We start from the raw sequence: 24,023 nt of genomic DNA, 5'->3' as shown, positions 1-24,023 counted from the left end.
CAGCAACCCTCCCTGCGTTCGGACACCCTCCCTGCGTTCGGACCCCGGGCCGGCTCAAGCCGCTTCGGCTAGCGAACCCCCAGGACGGCGAGAGTTTCCCAAAGTTTAAGGTCCCACAGCACCTTTTCCTGGTGGGACCCGCAGACAAACGTGTGCCACGAGCGCCACCTACTGGGCAGGATAAGAAAAACAGAACCCAGAGATTTCACAGAAAAATATTACAACCTTGCTGGGTCCAACACCAAGAGAAATCTGAATAAATGCCCAGACGCCAGCAGCAGAAGATAACTGTCCACGCTCAAAAGATTGAGAATATGGCTCAGTCAAAGGAACAAACCAATAGCTCAAATGAGACACAAGAGCTGAGACAACTAATGCTGAATATACGAACAGAAATGGAAAACCTCTTCAAAAATGAAATCGATAAATTGAGGGAGGACATGAAGAGGACATGGGCTGAACATAAAGAAGAAATAGAAAAACTGAAAAAACAAATCGCAGAACTTATGGAAGTGAAGGATAAAGTAGCAAACATAGAAAAAATAATGGATAGCTACAATGATAGATTTAAAGAGACAGAAGATAGAATTAGTGATTTGGAGGATGGAACATCTGAATTCCAAAAAGAAACAGAAACTATAGGGAAAAGAATGGAAAAATTTGAACAGGGTATCAGGGAACTCAAGGACAATATGAACCGCACAAATATACGTGTTGTGGGTGTCCCAGAAGGAGAAGAGAAGGGAAAAGGAGGAGAAAAACTAATGGAAGAAATTATCACTGAAAATTTCCCAACTCTTATGAAAGACCTAAAATTACAGATCCAAGAAGTGCAGCGCACCCCAAAGAGATTAGACCCAAATAGGCGTTCTCCAAGACACTTACTAGTTAGAATGTCAGAGGTCAAAGAGAAAGAGAAGATCTTGAAAGCAACAAGAGAAAAACAATCCATTACATACAAGGGAAACCCAATAAGACTTTGTGTAGATTTCTCAGCAGAAACCATGGAAGCTAGAAGACAGTGGGATGATATATTTAAAATACTAAAAGAGAAAAACTGCCAACCAAGACTCCTATATCCAGCAAAATTATCCTTCAAAAATGAGGGAGAAATTAAAACATTCTCAGACAAAAAGTCACTGAGAGAATTTGTGACCAAGAGACCAGCTCTGCAAGAAATACTAAAGGGAACACTAGAGTCAGATACAAAAAGACAGAAGAGAGAGATATGGAAAAGAGTGTAGAAAGAAGGAAAATCAGATATGATATATATAATACAAAAGGCAAAATGTTAGAGGAAAATATTATCCAAACAGTAATAACACTAAATGTCAATGGACTGAATTCCCCAATCAAAAGACATAGATTGGCAGAATGGATTAAAAAACAGGATCCTTCTATATGCTGTCTACAGGAAACACATCTTAGACCCAAAGATAAACATAGGTTGAAAGTGAAAGGTTGGAAAAGATATTTCATGCAAATAACAACCAGAAAAGAGCAGGAGTGGCTATACTAATATCCAACAAATTAGACTTCAAATGTAAAACAGTTAAAAGAGACAAAGAAGGACACTATATACTAATAAAAGGAACAATTAAACACAAAGACATAACAATCATAAATATTTACACACCGAATCAGAATGCCCCAAAATACGTGAGGAATATACTGCAAACACTGAAAAGGGAAATAGACTCATATACCATAATAGTTGGAGACTTCAACTCACCACTCTCATCAAGGGACAGAACATCTAGACAGAGGATCAACAAAGAAATAGAGAATCTGAATATTACTATAAATGAACTAGACTTAATAGACATTTATAGGACATTACATCCCACAACAGCAGGATACACCTTTTTCTCAAGTGCTCATGGATCATTCTCAAAGATAGACCATATGCTGGGTCACAAAGCAAGTCTTAACAAATTTAAAAAGATTGAAATCTTACACAACACTTTCTCGGACCATAAAGGAATGATGTTGGAAATCAATAATAGGCAGAGTGCCAGAAAATTCACAAATACGTGGAGGCTCAACAACACACTCCTAAACAACGACTGGGTCAAAGAAGAAATTGCAAGAGAAATTAGCAAATACCTCGAGGCGAATGAAAATGAAAACACAACATATCAAAACTTATGGGACGCAGCAAAGGCAGTGCTAAGAGGGAAATTTATTGCTCTAAATGCCTATATCAGAAAAGAAGAAAAGGCAAAAATTCAGGAATTAACTATCCATTTGGAAGAACTGAAGAAAGAACAGCAAGCTAACCCCAAAGCAAGCAAAAGGAAAGAAATAACAAAGATTAGAGCACAAATAAATGAAATTGAAAACATGAAAACAATAGAGAAAATCAATAAGGCCAGAAGTTGGTTCTATGAGAAAATCAATAAGATTGATGGGCCCTTAGGAAGATTGACAAAAAGAAGAAGAGAGAGGATGCAAATAAATAAGATCAGAAATGGAAGAGGAGACATAACTACTGACCTCACAGAAATAAAGGAGGTAATAACAGGATACTATGAACAACTTTACGCTAATAAATACAACAATTTAGAGGAAATGGACGGGTTCCTGGAAAGACATGAACAACCAACTTTGACTCAAGAAGACATAGATGACCTCAACAAACCAATCACAAGTAAAGAAATTGAATTAGTCATTCAAAAGCTTCCTAAAAAGAAAAGTCCAGGACCAGATGGCTTCACATGTGAATTCTACCAAACGTTCCAGAAAGAATTAGTACCAATTCTCTTCAAACTCTTCAAAAAAATCGAAGTGGAGGGAAAACTACCTAATTCATTCTATGAAGCCAACATCACCCTCATACCAAAACCAGGCAAAGATATTACAAAAAAAGAAAACTACAGACCAATCTCTCTAATGAATACAGATGCAAAAATCCTCAATAAAATTCTAGCAAATCGTATCCAACAACACATTAAAAGAATTATACATCATGACCAAGTAGGATTCATCCCAGGTATGCAAGGATGGTTCAACATAAGAAAATCAATTAATGTAATACACCATATCAACAAATCAAAGCAGAAAAATCACATGATCATCTCAATTGATGCAGAGAAGGCATTTGACAAGATTCAACATCCTTTCCTGTTGAAAACACTTCAAAAGATAGGAATACAAGGGAACTTCCTTAAAATGATAGAGGGAATATATGAAAAACCCACAGCTAATATCATCCTCAATGGGGAAAAATTGAAAACTTTCCCCCTAAGATCAGGAGCAAGACAAGGATGTCCACTATCACCACTATTATTCAACATTGTGTTGGAGGTTCTAGCCAGAGCAATTAGACAAGAAAAAGAAATACAAGGCATCAAAATTGGAAAGGAAGAAGTAAAACTATCACTGTTTGCAGACGATATGATACTATACGTTGAAAACCCGGAAAAATCCACAACAAAACTACTAGAGCTAATAAATGAGTACAGCAAAGTAGCAGGTTACAAGATCAACATTCAAAAATCTGTAGCATTTCTATACACTAGTAATGAACAAGCTGAGGGGGAAATCAAGAAACGAATCCCATTTACAATTGCAACTAAAAGAATAAAATACCTAGGAATAAATTTAACTAAAGAGACAAAAAACCTATATAAAGAAAACTACAAAAAACTGCTAAAAGAAATCACAGAAGACCTAAATAGATGGAAGGGCATACCATGTTCATGGATTGGAAGACTAAATATAGTTAAGATGTTAATCCTACCTAAATTGATTTACAGATTCAATGCAATACCAATCAAAATCCCAACAACTTATTTTTCAGAAATAGAAAAACCAATAAGCAAATTTATCTGGAAGGGCAGGGTGCCCCGAATTGCTAAAAACATCTTGAGGAAAAAAAACGAAGCTGGAGGTCTCGCGCTGCCTGACTTTAAGGCATATTATGAAGCCACAGTGGTCAAAACAGCATGGTATTGGCATAAAGATAGATATATCGACCAATGGAATCGAATAGAGTGCTCAGATATAGACCCTCTCATCTATGGACATTTGATCTTTGATAAGGCAGTCAAGCCAACTCACCTGGGACAGAGCAGTCTCTTCAATAAATGGTGCCTAGAGAACTGGATATCCATATGCAAAAGAATGAAAGAAGACCCGTATCTCACACCCTATACAAAAGTTAACTCAAAATGGATCAAAGATCTAAACATTAGGTCTAAGACCATAAAACAGTTAGAGGAAAATGTTAGAGATATCTTATGGATCTTACAACTGGAGGCGGTTTTATGGACCTTAAACCTAAAGCAAGAGCACTGAAGAAGGAAATAAATAAATGGGAACTCCTCAAAATTAAACACTTTTGTGCATCAAAGAACTTCATCAAGAAAGTAGAAAGACAGCCTTCACAATGGGAGACAATATTTGGAAATGATATATCAGATAAAGGTCTAGTATCCAGAATTTATAAAGAGATTGTTCATCTCAACAACAAAAAGACAGCCAACCCAATTACAAAATGGGAAAAAGACTTGAACAGACACCTCTCAGAAGAGGAAATATGGATGGCCAAGAGGCACATGAAGAGATGCTCAATGTCCCTGGCCATTAGAGAAATGCAAATCAAAACCACAATGAGATATCATCTCACACCCACCAGAATGGCCATTATCAACAAAACAGAAAATGACAAGTGCTGGAGAGGATGCGGAGAAAGAGGCACACTTATCCACTGTTGGTGGGAATGTCAAAGGGTGCAACCACTGTGGAAGGCAGTTTGGCGGTTCCTCAAAAAGTTGAATATAGAATTGCCATACGACCCAGCAATACCATTGCTAGGTATCTACTCAAAGGACTTAAGGGCAAAGACACAAACGGACATTTGCACACCAATGTTTATAGCAGCATTATTTACAATTGCAAAGAGATGGAAACAGCCAAAATCTCCATCAACAGAAGAGTGGCTAAACAAACTGTGGTATATACATACGATGGAATATTATGCAGCTTTAAGACAAGATAAACTTATGAACCATGTAATAACATGGATGGACCTAGAGAATATTATGCTGAGTGAATCCAGCCAAAAACTAAAGGACAAATACTGTATGGTCCCACTGATGTGAACGGACATTCGAGAATAAACTTGAAATATGTCATTGGTAACAGAGTTCAGCAGGAGTTAGAAACAGGGTAAGACAATGGGTAATTGAAGCTGAAGGGATACAGACTGTGCAACAGGACTAGATACAAAAACTCAAAAATGGACAGCACAATAATACCTAATTGTAAAGTAATCATGTTAAAACACTGAATGAAGCTGCATCTGAGCTATAGGTTTTTGTTTTGTTTTGTTTTGTTTTGTTTTGATTTTACTATTATTACTTTTATTTTTTTCTCTATATTAACATTCTATATGTTTTTTGGTTATGTTGCTAGTTCTTCTAAACCAATGCAAATGTACTAAGAAATGATGATCATGCATCTATGTGATGATGGTAAGAATTAATGATTGCATGTGTAGAATGGTATGATCTCTAAATGTTGGGTTAATTTCTTTTTTTCCGTTAATTAAAAAAAAAAAAAAAAAGAGAAGGGATAATTGGAGATGAAGGGATACAGACTGTACAACGGGACTGGATATAAAAACTCAGAAATGGACAGCACAATACTACCCAGTTGTAATGCAATTATGTTAAAACACTGAATGAAGCTGCATGTGAGGTATAGGTTTTTTGTTTTTGTTTTTTTTTTTTTTTTTTCTTTCTATTATTGTTTTGATTCTTATTCTGTTGTCTTTTTATTTCTTTTTCTAAATCGATGCAAATGTACTAAGAAATGATGAATATGCAACTATGTGATGTTATTAAGAATTACTGATTGTACACGTAGATTGGAATGATTTCTAATTGTTTTGTTAATTCTTTTTTTAATTAATAAAAAAAAAAAGCAAAAAAAAAATATTTTTAAAGAGTGTAGTTTTTGATTTCCACATATTAGTTTACTTTCTAGTTTTCCCTCTGTTACTAATTTCTAGTTTTATTCCACTGTAGTCAGAGAAGATACATTATATAATTTCAATACTTTTTAATTTATTGAGGTTTTGTAACCTAACGTATGGTCTGTCCTGAAGAATGATCCATATGCACTAGAGAAGAATGGGTATTCTGTTGCTTTTGGGTGAAGTGTTCTGTATATGTCTGTTAGGTCTAGTTGTTTAAATCTCCTGTTTCCTTATTGATCTTTTGTCTAGATGTTCTATCTATTATTAAAAGTGGTGTATTGAAGTGTCCTACCATTAATGTAGACCATCTATTTCCTTTTCAAATCTGTCAGTATTGCCTTCATATATTTTGAGGTTTCTGCCATTAGGTGCATATATATATTGCTTTTTTTTTTTTACATGGGCAGGCACTGGGAATCGAACCTGGGTCTCCAACATGGCAGGCGAGAGCTCTGCCTGCTGAGCCACCGTGGCCTGCCCAGGTGCATATATATTTATAATTGTTCTATTTTCCTGTTGAATAGACCCTTTTATTGGTCTATAGTGACCTTCTTTGTCCCTGGACTGTAGAATTCACTCTATCATTGCTTAAAAGGCAAGTCTGGTGGTAATAAACTCCCTCAGCTTTTATTTATCTAGGAATGTTTTAATCTTGCCTTCATTTTCAAAAGACAATCTCTCAGCTATAAAATTCATGGTTGGCAATTGTTTTCTTTCAGCATTTCAAATATTTTGTCCTGATGCATTCTTGCCTCCATGGTTTCTTAAGAGAAATTGTCACTTAATCTCATTTGGGCTCCCCTGTATATAATGTGTTGATTTTCTCTTGCAGAACTCTGTCCTTGTCCATTTGACAGTTTGACTAATCTGTGTCTGGGTGTGATTGTCTTTGAGTTTACCCTGTGTGGGGTTCAGTGAACTTATTAAATATGTGTATTCATATCTTTCATTAAATTTGGGAAGTTCTCTTACATTATTTCTTTGAATATTCTTTCTTTCCCTTCCTCTGTCTGCTTCTGGGACTCTTACAATGCAACTCTTGATATAATTGATATCCATAAGTGTTTTAGGCTAAGTTTGCTTTACTTTTATTCTTTATATTCTTCAGTCTGACTCACTTCTGTTGTCTTGTCTTCAAGTTCCCTGATTCTTTCTTCTGCCAACTCCAATCTGCTATTGAAACTTTCCAGGGAATTTTTCATTTCAGTTATTGTGGTCTTCAACATAAGTATTTCAATTTGGTTCCTTTTAAAAATTTCCATTTCTTTATTGAGATTCTCCTATTGTTGAGTCATTTCCCTGGTATCCTTTAGATTCTTACTCTGTGTTTTCCTTTATCTCTTTGAGCATATTGAGAATAATGTTTTAAAAGCGCTTGTCTCATATGTCCAAAGTGTAGTACCCCTCATTTCAGGTTTCTGTTTTTTTTATCTTGTTCCTTCCAATGGCTTTCATTTCCTGTTTATCTGTTTGTTCTGTAATCTTTCATTATATACTGTTCCTGTTAATATTTTAAAGTATTAACTCTGAGATTTAGTCCCTGAGCTGTCTGTTCCTTAAGTTTTTCTCCACCCAGTGGTAATGACAGAGCTTTCTTTGATTGCGAGAAGCTAACCCAAACAAACCAACCAACTCAAAAACATCTTTTATGGTATTTGCAAAAGGGTTTGCTTTGGCTGGTAGTCTCCTTTAGAGTTTAGTCCTCTTTTCAAGAAGATAAGCCTGAGGCAAGTATGCAGTGAGGGATCTCTGGTTAATCTGACCCTGAGTGGAGCCTGCTTCTTTCCTAGGCTTGTGCTTTCTCATGGCCTAAGGAATTCCCCTATTTCCAGGAATTCAAGTGCCCTCTGCTTCCTATGAAATTGTCTCCCCCACCCCCACCCCAGTACTCTTTTCCAAGGTTTAGCAGGTAGGTAATTCTTTGCCCCAGGCTGCTTTAACTTAATTGTTTCTTACACTGCCTGCAAGCTGCTTACACTAGTTCTGGGAGGGTGAGACTGTGTTTATCTTTCAGTCTTCCTGAAAATTTCCTGGTTTAGCCTTTCAGTCTTCCACCTGATAGATTGGCATTGACATATAGGGACCCTAGTATGAGCAGAGGATTTATCTGCACCCTCTGGTACATGGCAGGGAACCACAATGGGAGTGCAAGCTGAGTTCACACTGCATCAGAAAGGGGGTGGGGGGAGGGATTAGCAAAGTGCCATGAGCTTCACCTACTCTTTTTAAAGCTGCATTTTCTTGGTTCAGCAGTCACCCAGTTACCCTTTAACCATTTTCTAGAGTTAGAGTAAAAGTCTCTGCCTGTTTTCTACTTGTTGAAAGAGTCTATGGGGTATTAGCACCTTGGAGTGTCTTATGCTGCCATGTTGCTTGACCGAAAGAGCAGTGATTTCCCTAAATATGTGTATGTGTTTATATTTGATTCATATTGCCAAATGTCCTCCAGGAAATGTGTTACATTATATACTGCACCCTTTATGTAAAGTTACTCATCTTATCACACCCACAGTTGAAATAATCAATTGCTTAAGTTTTTGAACATTACTAGGTGAAATTTGGCAACTTGCTGCTTTAATATTAATCTTTTATTACTAACGATTATTGCATAAATTTTCCTATATATATGGGTTATTTTTATTACATAAATTCCTACTATTTAATGTATTGGATTAAAGGTGAGGGCTTTGTAAACATCATATTTAATCCCTCATATCCCAGTGTATAAGAATATATTATCCCTGCATTATAGATGAGGGAATTGAGGTTTAGAGAGATTAACGTGGTACAATCGATACAACTTGATTCCTGGTACTTTGTCTCTGTTAATAATTAGCAATATAATAAACAATGTTAATTATTTAAAATGATAGAAAAATTCTTCAATAGAATCAGTAGCAAGTTTTATTAATTACAAGGATTGAATTGTTATTGGTAAGGACATTTTGAATTCTAATTATTCTTCAGATAATTAACTTTTATTTTTCTACTTGATTGGGAGCTCCTTGAGGGTAGGGATGATGTTTTCACTTTGAATCCTTAATGGCTAACAGTGTTTCAAGATATACCAATTGTCAATAAATGTTTATTGAATTATAGCTTAACTTAAAGAAATTCCTGAATTGCATTTTTGTTGTAACAAATACTAATAATATTCACTTTCCTTTGGCGTTCAGTGAAATAAGAAAAATTTACATTGCAGAGTTTCTGATAAGAAAAGATAATCCATGGGTTCTGTTCAATGTCTTTCTGTGAAAAGGTCCAAATGTTCCCCAGATAATAATGTGATACAAATTCCTGCATTTTTTATTATATGACATGCCAGGTTTTAAATATGAGTCATTAAACAAAACTTTTTCAAAATTCATTTCATAGTATGATGGTGAAGAGTATGAGCTTTTTTTTTGAATAAGTTTTGTTTAAAGCTCATGCTCTTCACCATCTTACTATGAAATGAACCATCTCAGGAAATTAGTATTTCTGTTTTCTAGAGGTATCTTAAAAAGGGGAATATGTGCTGTTGTGTAGGGGCAGCACAGTATAATGGATAACAACAAGGAATTCTTGGTATGGACACATTCTTAATCTCTCTTAGCTTCAATTTGTACTTTTGTAAATAAGGACAATCATAGCAGTTGTCAAACTTGGATGTTGTGAGATTAATATAATAATCCATATGACAAGAGCCTAAGACACAATCTGGCACATAATAAGGGCAAACTTAATGCTATCTTTATTTATTGTGGTTATTATAAAGATTTAAGAGTCAGATGAAGATAGATTAAATACTCTTTTACAACATTATTTCTCACCTTTTCTTCATGATTGCCTCCCTAAAGTGCAAACTAAATTTATATTAAGTTTTAATTAAATGAATGTAACTTAATTCCTTTCTAACAATTAAATATTAAGGAACAAGGTTTTGTCATGTAGGGTTGAGCTCTGGAGGTCCACAAACCATTGTAATAGCTAAGATCTTTTGAAACTCTTAAAACCAATTTTTGCCCCTTTGAAGGTGATAATTGCTTTTGTTGAGAGTGCGTTTTAGAAGGGATACTACCTTTAAAAATTAAACAAAACTCTAAACTGTCAAACTTCTGGGATACTCCTCCTGGATTTGGGAGAGGAAGTAAGACTAGCTGAGATTTCCTCATAGTTTTAAAGTGGGCTGGTGATTCTCAGTGAATGCAGATGTAAAATCAAACATGTATTAGATATGTAAGACAGATGATTCAACATGAGGGTAATTGTAATAGATGATATATTCAAAGATATAATGCAAGAAATAAATCTGTAATGAAAACAGAAAAAAAAAAACCTAGCAGTCTGACCCAAGGATATTATACTGAGCTGATACTTCGGTCAAGTTTAGAATAGGCAACAGGCAAATATACTCAAACATGAAAGCCTCAGATTCAGAGAACATAGCATCTGTGAGTCCTTCTAAAAGAAACCGCTTACCAATGAATCTAAATAAAAACCATCTCAGAAAGGAGAATCTGTATGAAAAAACAGAAGCATGGTGGTGAACAATCCATTTTATATAACTAATGGTAAAGAACTATGGAAATTATTGTTAGAAAAGAGATTGAGTATTATAATGGTAATGTAAAAATACCAAATATAAAATTGAAATTGGGAGTTGGGGAAAAGGAAGTCAATTAATACTATTTAAAAGGAGTATAAGTAGTTTTTTTTTAGGAACTAGGTGTTTTTTCATGATTTCTCTCTTTTTAAACCTTTTTAAATTTTGTCTTTTAGGAGACAATGTATGGTCAAGAAACAAGTGTGTGAAGGTCCAAAATTCTCATAAAATTTTGCTTTTATTTCATTTTCTTTCAAATTAAGGTAAAATTAAATTTAGTGCTTTTTATTAACAAGAGAACCTGTAATATAAACCTATTTACATAAAATAATGCCTGGATATCCCTCTGTCTGTTTGGTTTTGTACATGCAAAAGTGTCTGGGATGATGTGTGCATAATATGAATGATTGTAATATCTGGGTATTGGAATTCGTGAGCAGTTTATATTTCCATCTTTTTAGCTTCTGCATTTTAAAATTCTTAAAAACAAATGGCTTTTGGTCCTTATTAAAAAGCATTTAACCGATAGAGGAGACATAACTACTGACCTCACAGAAATAAAGGAGGTAATAACAGGATACTATGAACAACTTTACACTAATAAATACAACAATTTAGATGAAATGGACGGGTTCCTGGAAAGACATGAACAACCAACTTTGACTCAAGAAGAAATAGATGACCTCAACAAACCAATCATAAGTAAAGAAATTGAATTAGTCATTCAAAAGCTTCCTAAAAAGAAAAGTCCAGGACCAGACGGCTTCACATGTGAATTCTATCAAACATTCCAGAAAGAATTAGTACCAACTCTCCTCAAACTCTTCAAAAAAATCGAAGTGGAGAGAAAACTACCTAATTCATTCTATGAAGCCAACATCACCCTCATACCAAAACCAGGCAAAGATATTACAAAAAAAGAAAACTACAGACCAATCTCTCTAATGAATAAGATGCAAAAATCCTCAATAAAATTCTAGCAAATCGTATCCAACAACACATTAAAAGAATTATACATCATGACCAAGTAGGATTCATCCCAGGTATGCAAGGATGGTTCAACATAAGAAAATCAATTAATGTAATACACCATATCAACAAATCAAAGCAGAAAAATCACATGATCATCTCAATTGATGCAGAGAAGGCATTTGACAAGATTCAACATCCTTTCCTGTTGAAAACACTTCAAAAGATAGGAATACAAGGGAACTTCCTTAAAATGATAGAGGGAATATATGAAAAACCCACAGCTAATATCATCCTCAATGGGGAAAAATTGAAAACTTTCCCCCTAAGATCAGGAGCAAGACAAGGATGTCCACTATCACCACTATTATTCAACATTGTGTTGGAGGTTCTAGCCAGAGCAATTAGACAAGAAAAAGAAATACAAGGCATCAAAATTGGAAAGGAAGAAGTAAAACTATCACTGTTTGCAGACGATATGATACTATACGTTGAAAACCCGGAAAAATCCACAACAAAACTACTAGAGCTAATAAATGAGTACAGCAAAGTAGCAGGTTACAAGATCAACATTCAAAAATCTGTAGCATTTCTATACACTAGCAATGAACAAGCTGAGGGGGAAATCAAGAAACGAATCCCATTTACAATCGCAACTAAAAGAATAAAATACCTAGGAATTAATTTAACTAAAGAGACAAAAAAACTATATAAAGAAAACTACAAAAAACTGTTAAAAGAAATCACAGAAGACCTAAATAGATGGAAGGGCATACCGTGTTCATGGACTGGAAGACTAAATATAGTTAAGATGTCAATCCTACCTAAATTGATTTACAGATTCAATGCAATACCAATCAAAATCCCAACAACTTATTTTTCAGAAATAGAAAAACCAATAAGCAAATTTATCTGGAAGGGCAGGGTGCCCTGAATTGCTAAAAACATCTTGAGGAAAAAAAACGAAGCTGGAGGTCTCATGCTGCCTGACTTTAAGGCATATTATGACGCCACAGTGGTCAAAAAAGCATGGTATTGGCATAAAGATAGATATATCGACCAATGGAATCGAATAGAGTGCTCAGATATAGACCCTCTCATCTATGGACATTTGATCTTTGATAAGGCAGTCAAGCCAATTCACCTGGGACAGAGCAGTCTCTTCAATAAATGGTGCCTAGAGAACTGGATATCCATATGCAAAAGAATGAAAGAAGACCCGTATCTCACACCCTATACAAAAGTTAACTCAAAATGGATCAAAGATCTAAACATTAGGTCTAAGACCATAAAACAGTTAGAGGAAAATATAGGGAGATATCTTATGAAACTTACAATTGGAGGCGGTTTTATGGACCTTAAACCTAAAGCAAGAGCACCGAAGAAGGAAATAAATAAATGGGAGCTCCTCAAAATGAAACACTTTTGTGCATCAAAGAACTTCATCAAGAAAGTAGAAAGACAGCCTACACAATGGGAGACAATATTTGGAAATGACATATCAGATAAAGGTCTAGTATCCAGAATTTATAAAGAGATTGTCCAACTCAACAACAAAAAGACAGCCAACCCAATTACAAAATGGTAAAAAGACTTGAACAGACACCTATCAGAAGAGGAAATACAAATGGCCAAAAGGCACATGAAGAGATCCTCAATGTCCCTGGCCATTAGAGAAATGCAAATCAAAACCACAATGAGATATCATCTCACACCCACCAGAATGGCCATTATCAACAAAACAGAAAATGACAAGTGCTGAAGAGGATGCGGAGAAAGAGGCACACTTATTCACTGTTGGTGGGAACGTCAAATGGTGCAACCACTGTGGAAGGCAGTTTGGCGGTTCCTCACAAAGCTGAATATAGAATTGCCATACGACCCAGCAATACCATTGCCAGGTATCTACTCAAGGGACTTAAGGGCAAAGACACAAACAGACATTTGCACACCAATGTTTATAGCAGCGTTATTGACAATTGCAAAGAGATGGAAACAGCCAAAATGTCCATCAACGGACGAGTGGCTAAACAAACTGTGGTATATACATACGATGGAATATTATGCAGCTTTAAGACAGAATAAACTTATGAAGCATGTAATAACATGGATGGACCTAGAGAACATTATGCTGAGTGAGTCTAGCCAAAAACTAAAGGACAAATACTGTATGGTCCCACTGATGTGAACCGACATTCGAGAATAAACTTGGAATATGTCATTGGTAACAGAGTCCAGCAGGAGTTAGAAACAGGGTAAGATAATGGGTAATTGGAGCTGAAGGGATACAGACTGTGCAACAGGACTAGATATAAAAACTCAAAAATGAACAGCACAATAATACCTAATGGTAAAGTAATCATGTTAAAACACTGAATGAAGCTGCATCTGAGCTATAGGTTTTTTTTCTGTCTGTCTGTCTTTTTTTTTTCTTTTTCCTTTTCTTTTTTTTTACTATTATTTTTATTTTTTTTTTCCTCTATATTAACATTCTATATCTTTTTCTGTTGTTTTGCTAGTTCTTTTCCTAAATCGATGCAAATGTACTAAGAAATGATGATGATGCATCTATGTGATGATGTTAAGAATTACTGATTGCATATGTAGAATGGAATGATTTCTAAACGTTGGGTTAATTACTTTATTTTTTCTTTAATTAATAAAATAAAAGTATGTGGCAAAACATACCACCCATAGTGCTTCACAATAAAAAAAAAAATCAAAAGGTGAAAAGAAACGGGTGTTAATGATATATTTTATTTCACCCAGTTTATCCAAAATAGTGCCAACATGGAATCAAAATAAAATTTATTAATGAGAAAAAAAACATTTAACCAAATAAGCATAATTACATATATCCAGATATTAACAGTGGTAATTATTTTCTTCTTTGTACTTTTCTTTATTTCCTTAAATTTCCAATTTTTAAAACTTTTAGTTATAAATGAAAAACAACACTAAAATTGTACCCTAAGACATAATTTTATAGGCTTTTATGTTACAGGGAAACACACAGAAATTATACCAAAGAGTATAACCTATTTTCTATGTAAATATTTAGTCAAAGGCAAGTGTTAGGATAATTAATTTGATTTGTGGAAACAGAATATTTGCATTCATGTAAATTAAATAAAAACACTAGTTTCTCAATGTTTTCAAACCTACTGCAGCTAAATAGGCTACAGTCATTAGTATGATTTGTTATCTTAGCAGTACTGAGCCGTGTTCATAATCTTGAAACTGTAATGTTCATAACCAATACTTGGTAGCCCATATAAGATAAGAAAAACAAATTTTTTGGTCACTCACTGAGTAGAATATTGTTTTACTTTTGGGGTATTTTCTCTTTCATTATCTGTCTCTCTTACACACAAAAACATACACAAAGACTGGCTGACAAAAAATGGTATTCTACTGATTTACCATGATAGACAGTGAGAATACCTCAAGTAGAAAAATTAAAACCATCCTCCCTCACCCCAAACCTTCAAATGATATTGCTATCTCCTGAGATGCTGTGAATCTTAGAACTTTACTGCTTCATTGCCTCTCCCTTTGAAAAAGATAGCTTTAACCTTTGTCAGTCTCATCCTCCCTGCTCCTCTCTCTTTTCACTCCCTTCACTTTACTTACACTGTCTGAAAAATAATGAGAGAATTATACTGAAACTCGGGAAGACCATGTGCTACCAACATAAACTGAGCAGGAAGTTTCTACCCTAAATGGTGAAACATGTGCATGGTTTAGTGTGACCTAGACTTAGAAGGCTTTTTTTCTCCCCAGTGTTCCTTCAGCTTATACTCTAGATGGTACCTTGCTTAGCATTTCTTCTGGCCCTGGAGAAGACAGGTCTTCTTCTGGATGTAGTAAGGCTGCTTGGAAGGCATAGGCCTGGTCCAGAGGCACTTTAACATCTGTTTTTTCAGATGAGAAAACTGAGCCTTTAGTTTAGTTAGCAAGTATAGGCCTAGCAGAGGGATGGGACATTCTGGCAAATACAAAAGAAAAGATAAAAACTGTGCTGCAGATAGTTGTTTCTTAATTGGCAATCAAGCAGCTGTAGAAGGGTTTATTTATCTTTTTGAGCCCCAGAGGCTCTGATGACCAGAATTGACTTTAACAATTTGCTCCCTTATTTATGATTTAAGATGGAATAGGTTGCTCTTGTAGTCTATTAAACAGTTTATTTATTTATTTTTTCTGCTTTTAGAGATACCCTGGGCTCCTGGTGGGTGATAGTACTAGATTTATTAATCTTGGAAGGTAATCCCGGTCCCATCATTCTTGTTCACCGTTGTCCTTTATAGATTGCAGAAGTTGAAACTTGGGTGTTGGAGAGGCCTGAGTCCCTTTTTCTTAAAGAGACTTAGACATTGTCCACTTCTAATGTTCCACTTCCTTGCATTAGGCACCCTGTTGTGGCCTTAGGGGATGAACGGGTCTTGGTTTTGTGGTTTGGGGCTTTCGAGGTCTTACCCTTCATTGATCTTCTTTTGTGATTCTCCAGGTCTGGTTATTCCTTGACTGATGGACACTGATCAAAGAGGTTTGATGTTTCATCTGCTTTTCCTGGGCTTGGTCCCAGTTGTTAAAGACTTTGAAAGCAGTTTCCACAAGTTTAGACATAGACTTCCCTAATCCCCCTTTTAGTTTTTGTAGGGTTTTTTTTCTTATGTCTGAGGCAATTTGGCTTATGTTATTAAGCTTCACGTTGTCTGAGTGTTCCAGATTTAGGTCTGTATATTGTCTGTATGCCTCAGAAATTCTTTTGAGGAACACAGATGGATTCTCATTAGATAACTGTTAAATTTTTTATTTTATTTTGAGACTTTTAGGCTTTGGTATCCCTTTTTGCATGCTAATTATTATGCAACACTTGTAATAGTCAAGTCTTGCCTGGTCCTCCTGTTCATTTAGATTCCAGTGAGGTTCAGTCAAAGGAATGGCTGGTGTTCTGGAATATGGACTACGCTGTTTGGTTGTATTTCATGCAACTGTCAGCTTCTTGCCTTGCCTTTTCTAGGTTTATTTGGCATTCCTCAGAATTTGGAAGGTATTTGAAAGGTATTTAGAAGAACTGGAATATCTTCCCAGTTTGAGTTATGAGTTGTAAAATAGAAGTAAAAAGAGTCTCCATTTTCTTTGGTCATCCTTATAGAATGGACTGTTATTCTTACAGCATTTTTCTGTTACTTTTTTCTTTTTAATGGAGTTGTATGGCTTTAAAGTTATGAAACTTTAATAGCAACAGTTCTATTATTGTAGGTCCAATTAGAGGGTGAAGAGCATTGGGCGGGCTGCTATTTTTCGAGAAAGTTTGAGGACTTTCTTTTTCAATGAGTAGGTTGTAATAATCACAAGTACTAGTACCCTGAGCCTTGGTGGAGGGTTTATTGGGGTCTGTTTAGCTGTAGTTTTAGCTCTAGAGGGTCCCTTTTTTTCTGTTCTTTTTCTTTCAAAAACAGTTTTGTTTACTCAGATTTTTGCACAGCCTTTGCCAGCAGTCTTGTAAATTAATTGGCAAAGGTCTGAGTATCCAGGCCCAACAGTCTGAATGATAAGATTGAATTGTTAACTCCTACTCAGATGTTTGAGACACCAAGGATCTCTTTCAACATGGCCCAGAAAGACTCTGCAAACGAGACCATCTCTACATGTCAAAGGCGCAGTCGCACCAAATTCACACCAGATCAGCTGAAAATCCTCATAGACACTTTCAACCAAAAACCTTACCCAGGTTATGCTACCAAACAAAAACTTGCTTTAGAAATTAACACTGAAGAGTCTAGAATCCAGATTTGGTTTCAGAATCGAAGAGCTAGACACTCCTTCCAGAGGACAGAACCTGAGCAGGCCTTGGAATCAAGCCAAACCCACAGACCAGATGCCCCTGCAGTGACTCAAGTTAGAGAAGCCAGGCGGTGCCGGACCACCTATACATCTTCCCAATTATGCGCTCTCATCAAGGCTTTCAAGAAAAACCCTTACCCTGGGATTGATTCCAGAGAAAGACTCGCTAAAGAAATTGGGGTTTCAGAGGCCAGAGTCCAAATTTGGTTTCAAAACCGAAGATCTCGATTCTATGACCAAAGAAAAAGAGAACCTGCTGAGATCCGAGGAAAAATAAGAGACAAGGCACAAGGTCTCTGAGAAGAGAGAGTTCAAGCCACAGAAGCTACACAAAATGTCACCAACCTCGCTAACAACTGTTTTATTTCTCTGGAGCCAGAATGAAGGGTCATAGAAACAAGTTCAGTGTATCAGATGTCATCATCCTGAGACCCAAATCTATCTCACTCTTCCTGAAAATGCACTCTTCCTCTGAAATTGCAAGTTGAGCATTCTGGAAATGGTAAGCAAGACTTCAGAAGGCAGAAACAAGTCCAAGAGGCATGTCACAGCACTCCTCACCCAGCTTGGATCTGGAGTTCAGCAGAGTTTGAGGACAGTGAAAATAAAACTAGCACATTTTTAATCATCACAGTAAGAATTGGTTCAGACAAAAATCATCAGTGGATGCAAAACTCTTGAAATGAATGTTTTTTGAAAAACGAGATATGCATTGTCTCAGAGAATCTTACCCATGGATTCCTTATTAATTACAAAAGGAAATTAGTATCGGAGAAAACTGACAGACTCTACCTTAACCAAGTGCTTGAAATTTGCTTTATCAGCAATAACACGGACTGAGGTGAGGTGCCTCCTGATATGAAGCATCTAAGAAAGACAAAACATCCTTTCTGTGGTATTACTGCCAAAAGTGCACATGCTTAATTTAATCATGAGGAAACACCAGACAAGCAAAACTAAGTGACATCCTACACAGTAATAGACCTGTACTTTTCGACAATGGATTGAATAATTGCAATAAAGATGGAGAGATAGTATGCCAACTCAGGAAGCCTCCTGAAGAGCTAACTTCTATAGGTAGAATGTGCTGCCATTTATGTGGGGAATGGACGCATATTCAGAGACCTTGTTATGCTTACAATTTCTCTCCAAAGATGTTCAAGAAACTGGTAACATTGATTATCTCCCTCTTTTTTTTTTTATAAATGTGATTTTATTGAGATATATTCATATGCTATACAATCCATCCAAAGTATACAGCCATTGGTTCACATAGTTGTGCATTCATCACCTGATCATTTTTGGAACATTAGCATTACTCCAGAAAAAGAAATAAAAATAAAAAAGAAACCCCAAACATCCCATGCCCCTTACCCCTCCCTCTTATTGACCACCACTACTACAATAGAGTTAACTAAGACAGTGTTGATTAACAGAACAAAATATCCAGAAGTAGTTCCGTAGCCACATGGGCAATTGAAATCTTTTCCTCAATATAGTTATACAACCATTATTAAAGATCAGGGATACTGGGTTACAGTTCAACAGCTTCAAGTATTTCCTTTTGGTTATTCTAAAATACTCGACACTAGAAAGAAATATCTATATAATGAGGCAATAGTCACAGTCATTTGTTAAATCCTAATTTCTCAGTTACACCTCCATCTCACATGAGTTACCTCCTGGGAAGAGAGGTGGAAAGTTGAAGATAGAACTGTTTTTCCACATTAATCTTTTTTCTTTTCTTATACTTTTGTAGTACCAAATGTACAACTCAATTTCTCATTTTTTCCACTTTCAAGTGCACAATTCAGTAGCATTAATTCTATTCACAGTATTGTGCTATCATCACAAGCATCCATACCTCAACTTTTTCACCTCAAGCAGAAACTCTATTAAGCAATAACTCCCCTTTTGCCACACCTACTACCCTCTCCCCACCACCGTGGCTCCTGGTAACCTGTAATCTGTCTATGAAGTTTGCTTATGTGCATTTCATATAAATGAGATCATACAGTCAAAAAAAAAAAAAAAAAAAAAAGATTGAATTGTTTGCAAGACTCACTGACTCTTCAGTAGAATTTGGGAAATCTTATCATTATAAAAGAAGAGGTAGGCTAAGCCAGGACAAAGAGGGAGAAGACAGGAGGATTTTAAAGAGCACCAGAAGCTTAGCTTCCTTAATTTCTGGGACTTTGGGAATACTAATTTACACACACATACAAGCGCTTCTTTATCTTTAAGAAATTTAAATAGAGCTTTTTAAGAATTTTTACTTGTTAATTTGATATTACCATCCAGAGGTAGGAAAATATACCTTAAACAAACAGATAGACAAAGTAGAAAGTCAGGTACAAAACACAGAAGCACTGAAATATAGACCTCACTAGTTTGAACCATGATTTTGCCCCTTTTTTCTACAAATTCATATTTTGGTACAAAGACATGAAAGATTGCCCATATGGGATTGCATCCCCATTTTTCTTTTCTTCTGTAATGTAAGTCTAATTGCAGTGTAGTATTTTTCTCTAAAGAACCATTCTCTTCAGTTGTCTAAAATACATTTAGGAGGGTTGTAACTCTTTTTAGGAGTACTACAATTATTACTCAAATCACCTAGGTGGAATTAAAAAATTAAGTTCAGAGATAACAAGTACAAGAATACCACATACCACGTCCAAGAACAATGTGAATACTGCAGTGGTTAACGCTCTTGAACCTCAGGATCTGTATCTAGTGACCAAATAGCCTGAATACGATGGGACTCTAATACACAGTCTTATCCAATAGCCTGTAACTAAAGTGGGACATTAACCCACAACCAAGAGGAAACTTAAAAAAGACTTTGGAAAAAGAATAGGCACTTATACAGTCCTACACCCAAGAGATGTCTGTTCCTAGAACTGTTTCTCTCCCAAAATGAAGCACCATTGGGATCAGCAGTACCAATGAGGAAGGAGATGAGCTTGGTCAACCAAGTCTCTAGACAAAGGAGTCTAGGTGCCACTCTGGGTCAGCAACTGATACTCACCATCTCACAGGGTTGCGGAGTCCTTTCGTGGGGGACTCAGAGACCTGGACCCACATGGGTATCAAATTGTTGTAGCTTAAAAGTGAATCCTTGCTCTGTGCACACATGTCAATCAGTAGACACTGGGATTTTGAGAAGAGGAAAAGTTTATTTAGCAAAGGCTAGCTTTGCAAAGACAAGAGGGCAGTCCTCAAATCTGTCTCTCTGAACTGGAGAAAGTTTCAGTGTTTTAGAGCATTCAAACAAAGGCAGGTAGGCTTAGGATAATAAGCAAGGTGGTTTGAGATCAGAGACAGTCTAATTACTGAGTATGCATAGAGTGATTACGTACTTAAGTTACTGTGCAGGTCAGGTGCGCTAACCTTGATTGGAACTGACTTGGTTCAGCAAGATAGTTTGGGAATTTAGGGTGTTTAGTTCTGGACTGACTCATTAATTAATAAAGTGCTATGTGCAAAGGCACCCAACTTCAGGGGACTATGTGCAAGGGCACTTGATTTTAGCGTTGCAGAACAAGATAAGGGGATACAAAACAGCAGTCAATGGTTGTTTTATTTCTGTCCAGTTACAGGGTGCAGTTTCAAAACATAGCATCATCAAAACAAGACATCTGGATAAAAGTTCAGTGAGTGTGATTTTTTTAAATATTTGAAAAATTTAGAATGCCCATAGCCCAAACACCGCTAAAGAGAGGGATGGAAAGATCAAAGGTGATGGTGGAGTTATACAGAGAGGATAGGATTTAACAAATGAATATGAATCATTCAATCGATATCTCTTTTGGTCGCCAGCATTTTAGAGCAGCTAGAAGTAAAAACGTAAAATTGTGACATGAAAATTCATGTCAAATTCTGAAATATGTTCTGCAACTAATTGTGGTGCTGTGCTTTGAAATTTATAGCTTTTTTGTATATATGTTATTTTTCACAAAAAGAGAGAAGGCAAAAAGTCGACTGTGATGATGATAAAATATTTAAGCCCTCTAGCCTCCTATATTTTGGAGCAGCTAGAAGGAAAAATATGAGAGTCCATGACAAACTCTGGGATCTGTCCTGTAACTACTTGTTGAAGAGTTCTTTGAAAACTATTGCTTTTTTATTTCTTTATTTTGTATGTATGTTATATTATACAATAAAATAAGTTAAAAAATTATTATAATTAGGCAAAGTTTTCTCCCAGGTTAACCTTCTTTCTGATTACTCATATCTTGGCAGTTAAAGCCAGTTAAGGTTATTCTAGCTACAGCTGATAAAAACAAGAACTTATCTATGAGGTGTGTAGATGGGGATTTCAGAGATCAGAGAAAAAAGAAATAGAAACTTTTGCAACCTAGGGATCAGCAGGGGAGGTGGGGGAATGAGAAGAGGGACTAGGGTCCACTACAAAAGCTCTACACTGTTGTATTCTACTGAGATTGTAACCCTGAAACCCAAGGCTTAGCATAAAAAGTAGTCTGGATCAGGATATTCCAAATTATGTATGTGATATCTCACTAGCTATTTTCATGATATGATACTGCTTAGTCTTGATTATGTTATATGATCTACTATGTAAATCTTTCAGACATTCTCATGGAATTCTTTTCCATCTTATCCATTTTATGCCATTTATTTTTTTTTCAGAGACTCATCTGTAGTTATTCTTCATGAATTATGCTCATTTGGAATTCTGAGCTGGTCTTTCTCAGTGCTGGATATATTCTTTTCCTTTGCTCCAACTTGTTCTGTCATTAAAAAATAAAAACAAAAAGTCTACTAAGATGTGCAAGGGAATTGAAGGAGAGAATGCATTTCACTGATTTATTAAGTTCCTGCTCCCATGGTTAAAATTGTTGTGATAACTCATCCAGTCAATTGGAATTTATTATTAGAAGGTAGTTCACCTTAATCAGGGCACTAACATTTAGGATTCCCTGAGCTATGTATATAGTCATCCTGATAGGTTTGCTCAATAAAACATGGCTTTCCTGTTAAGTTTAAGTGATCACCAGAGTGAAAGTCCTACAGCAGTAGTGGAAGAAAAGCTATAGAGAATTACTGAAGTAAAGGAAGTGATTTGGCAGACTGAGGCCAAAAGAAGTGTAAAACAATAGGTGTTGTGAGCTGTTATTAGCATTTTTAATTATCATTTGCTTTGGGCTCAAAGCACTTTGCTGAGAATGGTGCTATGTGCCTGGATTCAGAGATAAAAGCAGACTATTGAGAAGCAGCATAGTAAGAGGTTAGTAAACATAAAGGTTTTCTATGGGAGAAAAAAACAATGGAGGTTACTCATTGGGTATAGGCATCTAGGGGAAACCACTGGTAAACTATGTTTGGCAATTTATGACTTTTTCATGTTGGAGAAAACTGTAAGAATTTAGAAAATAAAAAGGGAGGTCAGTAAGCATTTGGGCCGGAGAATAAAAGTAGTTTTCTTGACTAATTTTTGTTTGCTAGAAAAACTTTCACTAAGGTCACCCAATGGTTGAGATTTAATAATATATAGGAAGCTTCAATCTGTCTAAATAACCAGTATGTAATTCTAAAGTTAAGCCCAGACAGACTTGCATTACTGACCTCTAGTTCTGTGCACAGTTAAGATTTGGTTTTGTGTTGCATTGTTTGAAAAAAGAAGATGTTAGAAATGGTGTAATATTACTTTTATCTGTAAAGCTGCCTGTCCGAGTCTCCCAAGAAATGTTATTCTGTAAAATGTAATTTTAAAAAATTCATCACGGAAAATAGGAACAGGAACTGAAATAGTGCATGAATGCAAATACAACCATAATTTTTTTTTAAAGTACTAAGTTTGCATTAAAAAGAGGTGTAGTATGTTACTAGTTTTTCATTAATGTAACCATCATTAGACACCAACTAGAATGTACTAAGAGTCAGTAACTCATGTTAGTTGTGAGGTGTAAACACCATCTTCCAAGGCACATAGAAAATGATTTCACATTGATTTATAAAGTATATTTTATCCATATATTAAGTTATTACTATAATCCCATAAAGTTGGTTGGGAAAGAGATTATGTTCTTATTTTCTAGATAAAAAATAGAAAGCACAGGAAAATGTTATAATATTTATACTGCACTAACTTTTTTTAAGTAGGAACAGATTATTTAGGTTCAAAACAATATTTTATTATTTAAGCAAACATCGGGCTAAACAGCAAGGTAGTGAGGGAAGGCCTACAAAAGGCATATAAATTGGCTATTTGCATTTGTGTGGGAAAACAAAGCCTCAGAGGTGCTCATAACTTACTTTGTTCTGTCTCAAAAATGCCTATAAACTTCCAGGAGACTCCCAAAGCCTTACATAAATCCCTGCAGAAAGCAAGAGTCCAATTCCAGCCCAAAATGGAATAGACAGAGCCTACCTACCCCCATTCTATCATAATCCCTTCTCTTCAACATAACCTGTACTGCAGAAAGCGGCTTTGATCTCAGAGCAAATGGGCAGTTACTTCCAGAGTAAGCCTGAAAGCCAGACCTACCAGGGACTGACTGGGAGTCTTAAGAGGAAGAAATCCTTTACTCTATAAATTCCTCCACCTAAATCTTTTGGAAAAAGGCTAGGGTCTAGCCTATTCCTTAATTGTGGTCTGGGAGAGTCTGTAGC

At 35.8% G+C, this 24,023-nt stretch overlaps 2 protein-coding genes across 11 annotated transcripts in view; both read left to right on the top strand.

Annotated features, from left to right (window-relative positions):
• The window catches only part of WDPCP (WD repeat containing planar cell polarity effector), a 486,016-nt gene that overhangs the window by 262,844 nt on the left and 199,149 nt on the right, over positions 1 to 24,023 (top strand). The gene's annotated exons all lie outside the window — the stretch shown is intronic.
• LOC143661562 (double homeobox protein A-like) lies at positions 17,127 to 18,049 on the top strand. The gene has a single exon (XM_077135093.1). It carries the CDS (start codon positions 17,154 to 17,156, stop codon positions 17,685 to 17,687), a length of 534 nt encoding a protein of 177 aa, XP_076991208.1. The 5' UTR covers positions 17,127 to 17,153; the 3' UTR covers positions 17,688 to 18,049.

Source organism: Tamandua tetradactyla, chromosome 17 (genome assembly GCF_023851605.1).
Source record: "Tamandua tetradactyla isolate mTamTet1 chromosome 17, mTamTet1.pri, whole genome shotgun sequence".
NCBI classification, from domain to species: domain Eukaryota; kingdom Metazoa; phylum Chordata; class Mammalia; order Pilosa; family Myrmecophagidae; genus Tamandua; species Tamandua tetradactyla.
Note: the sequence above shows the minus strand (reverse complement) of the source record. Positions and strands in the feature narration are given on the sequence as shown.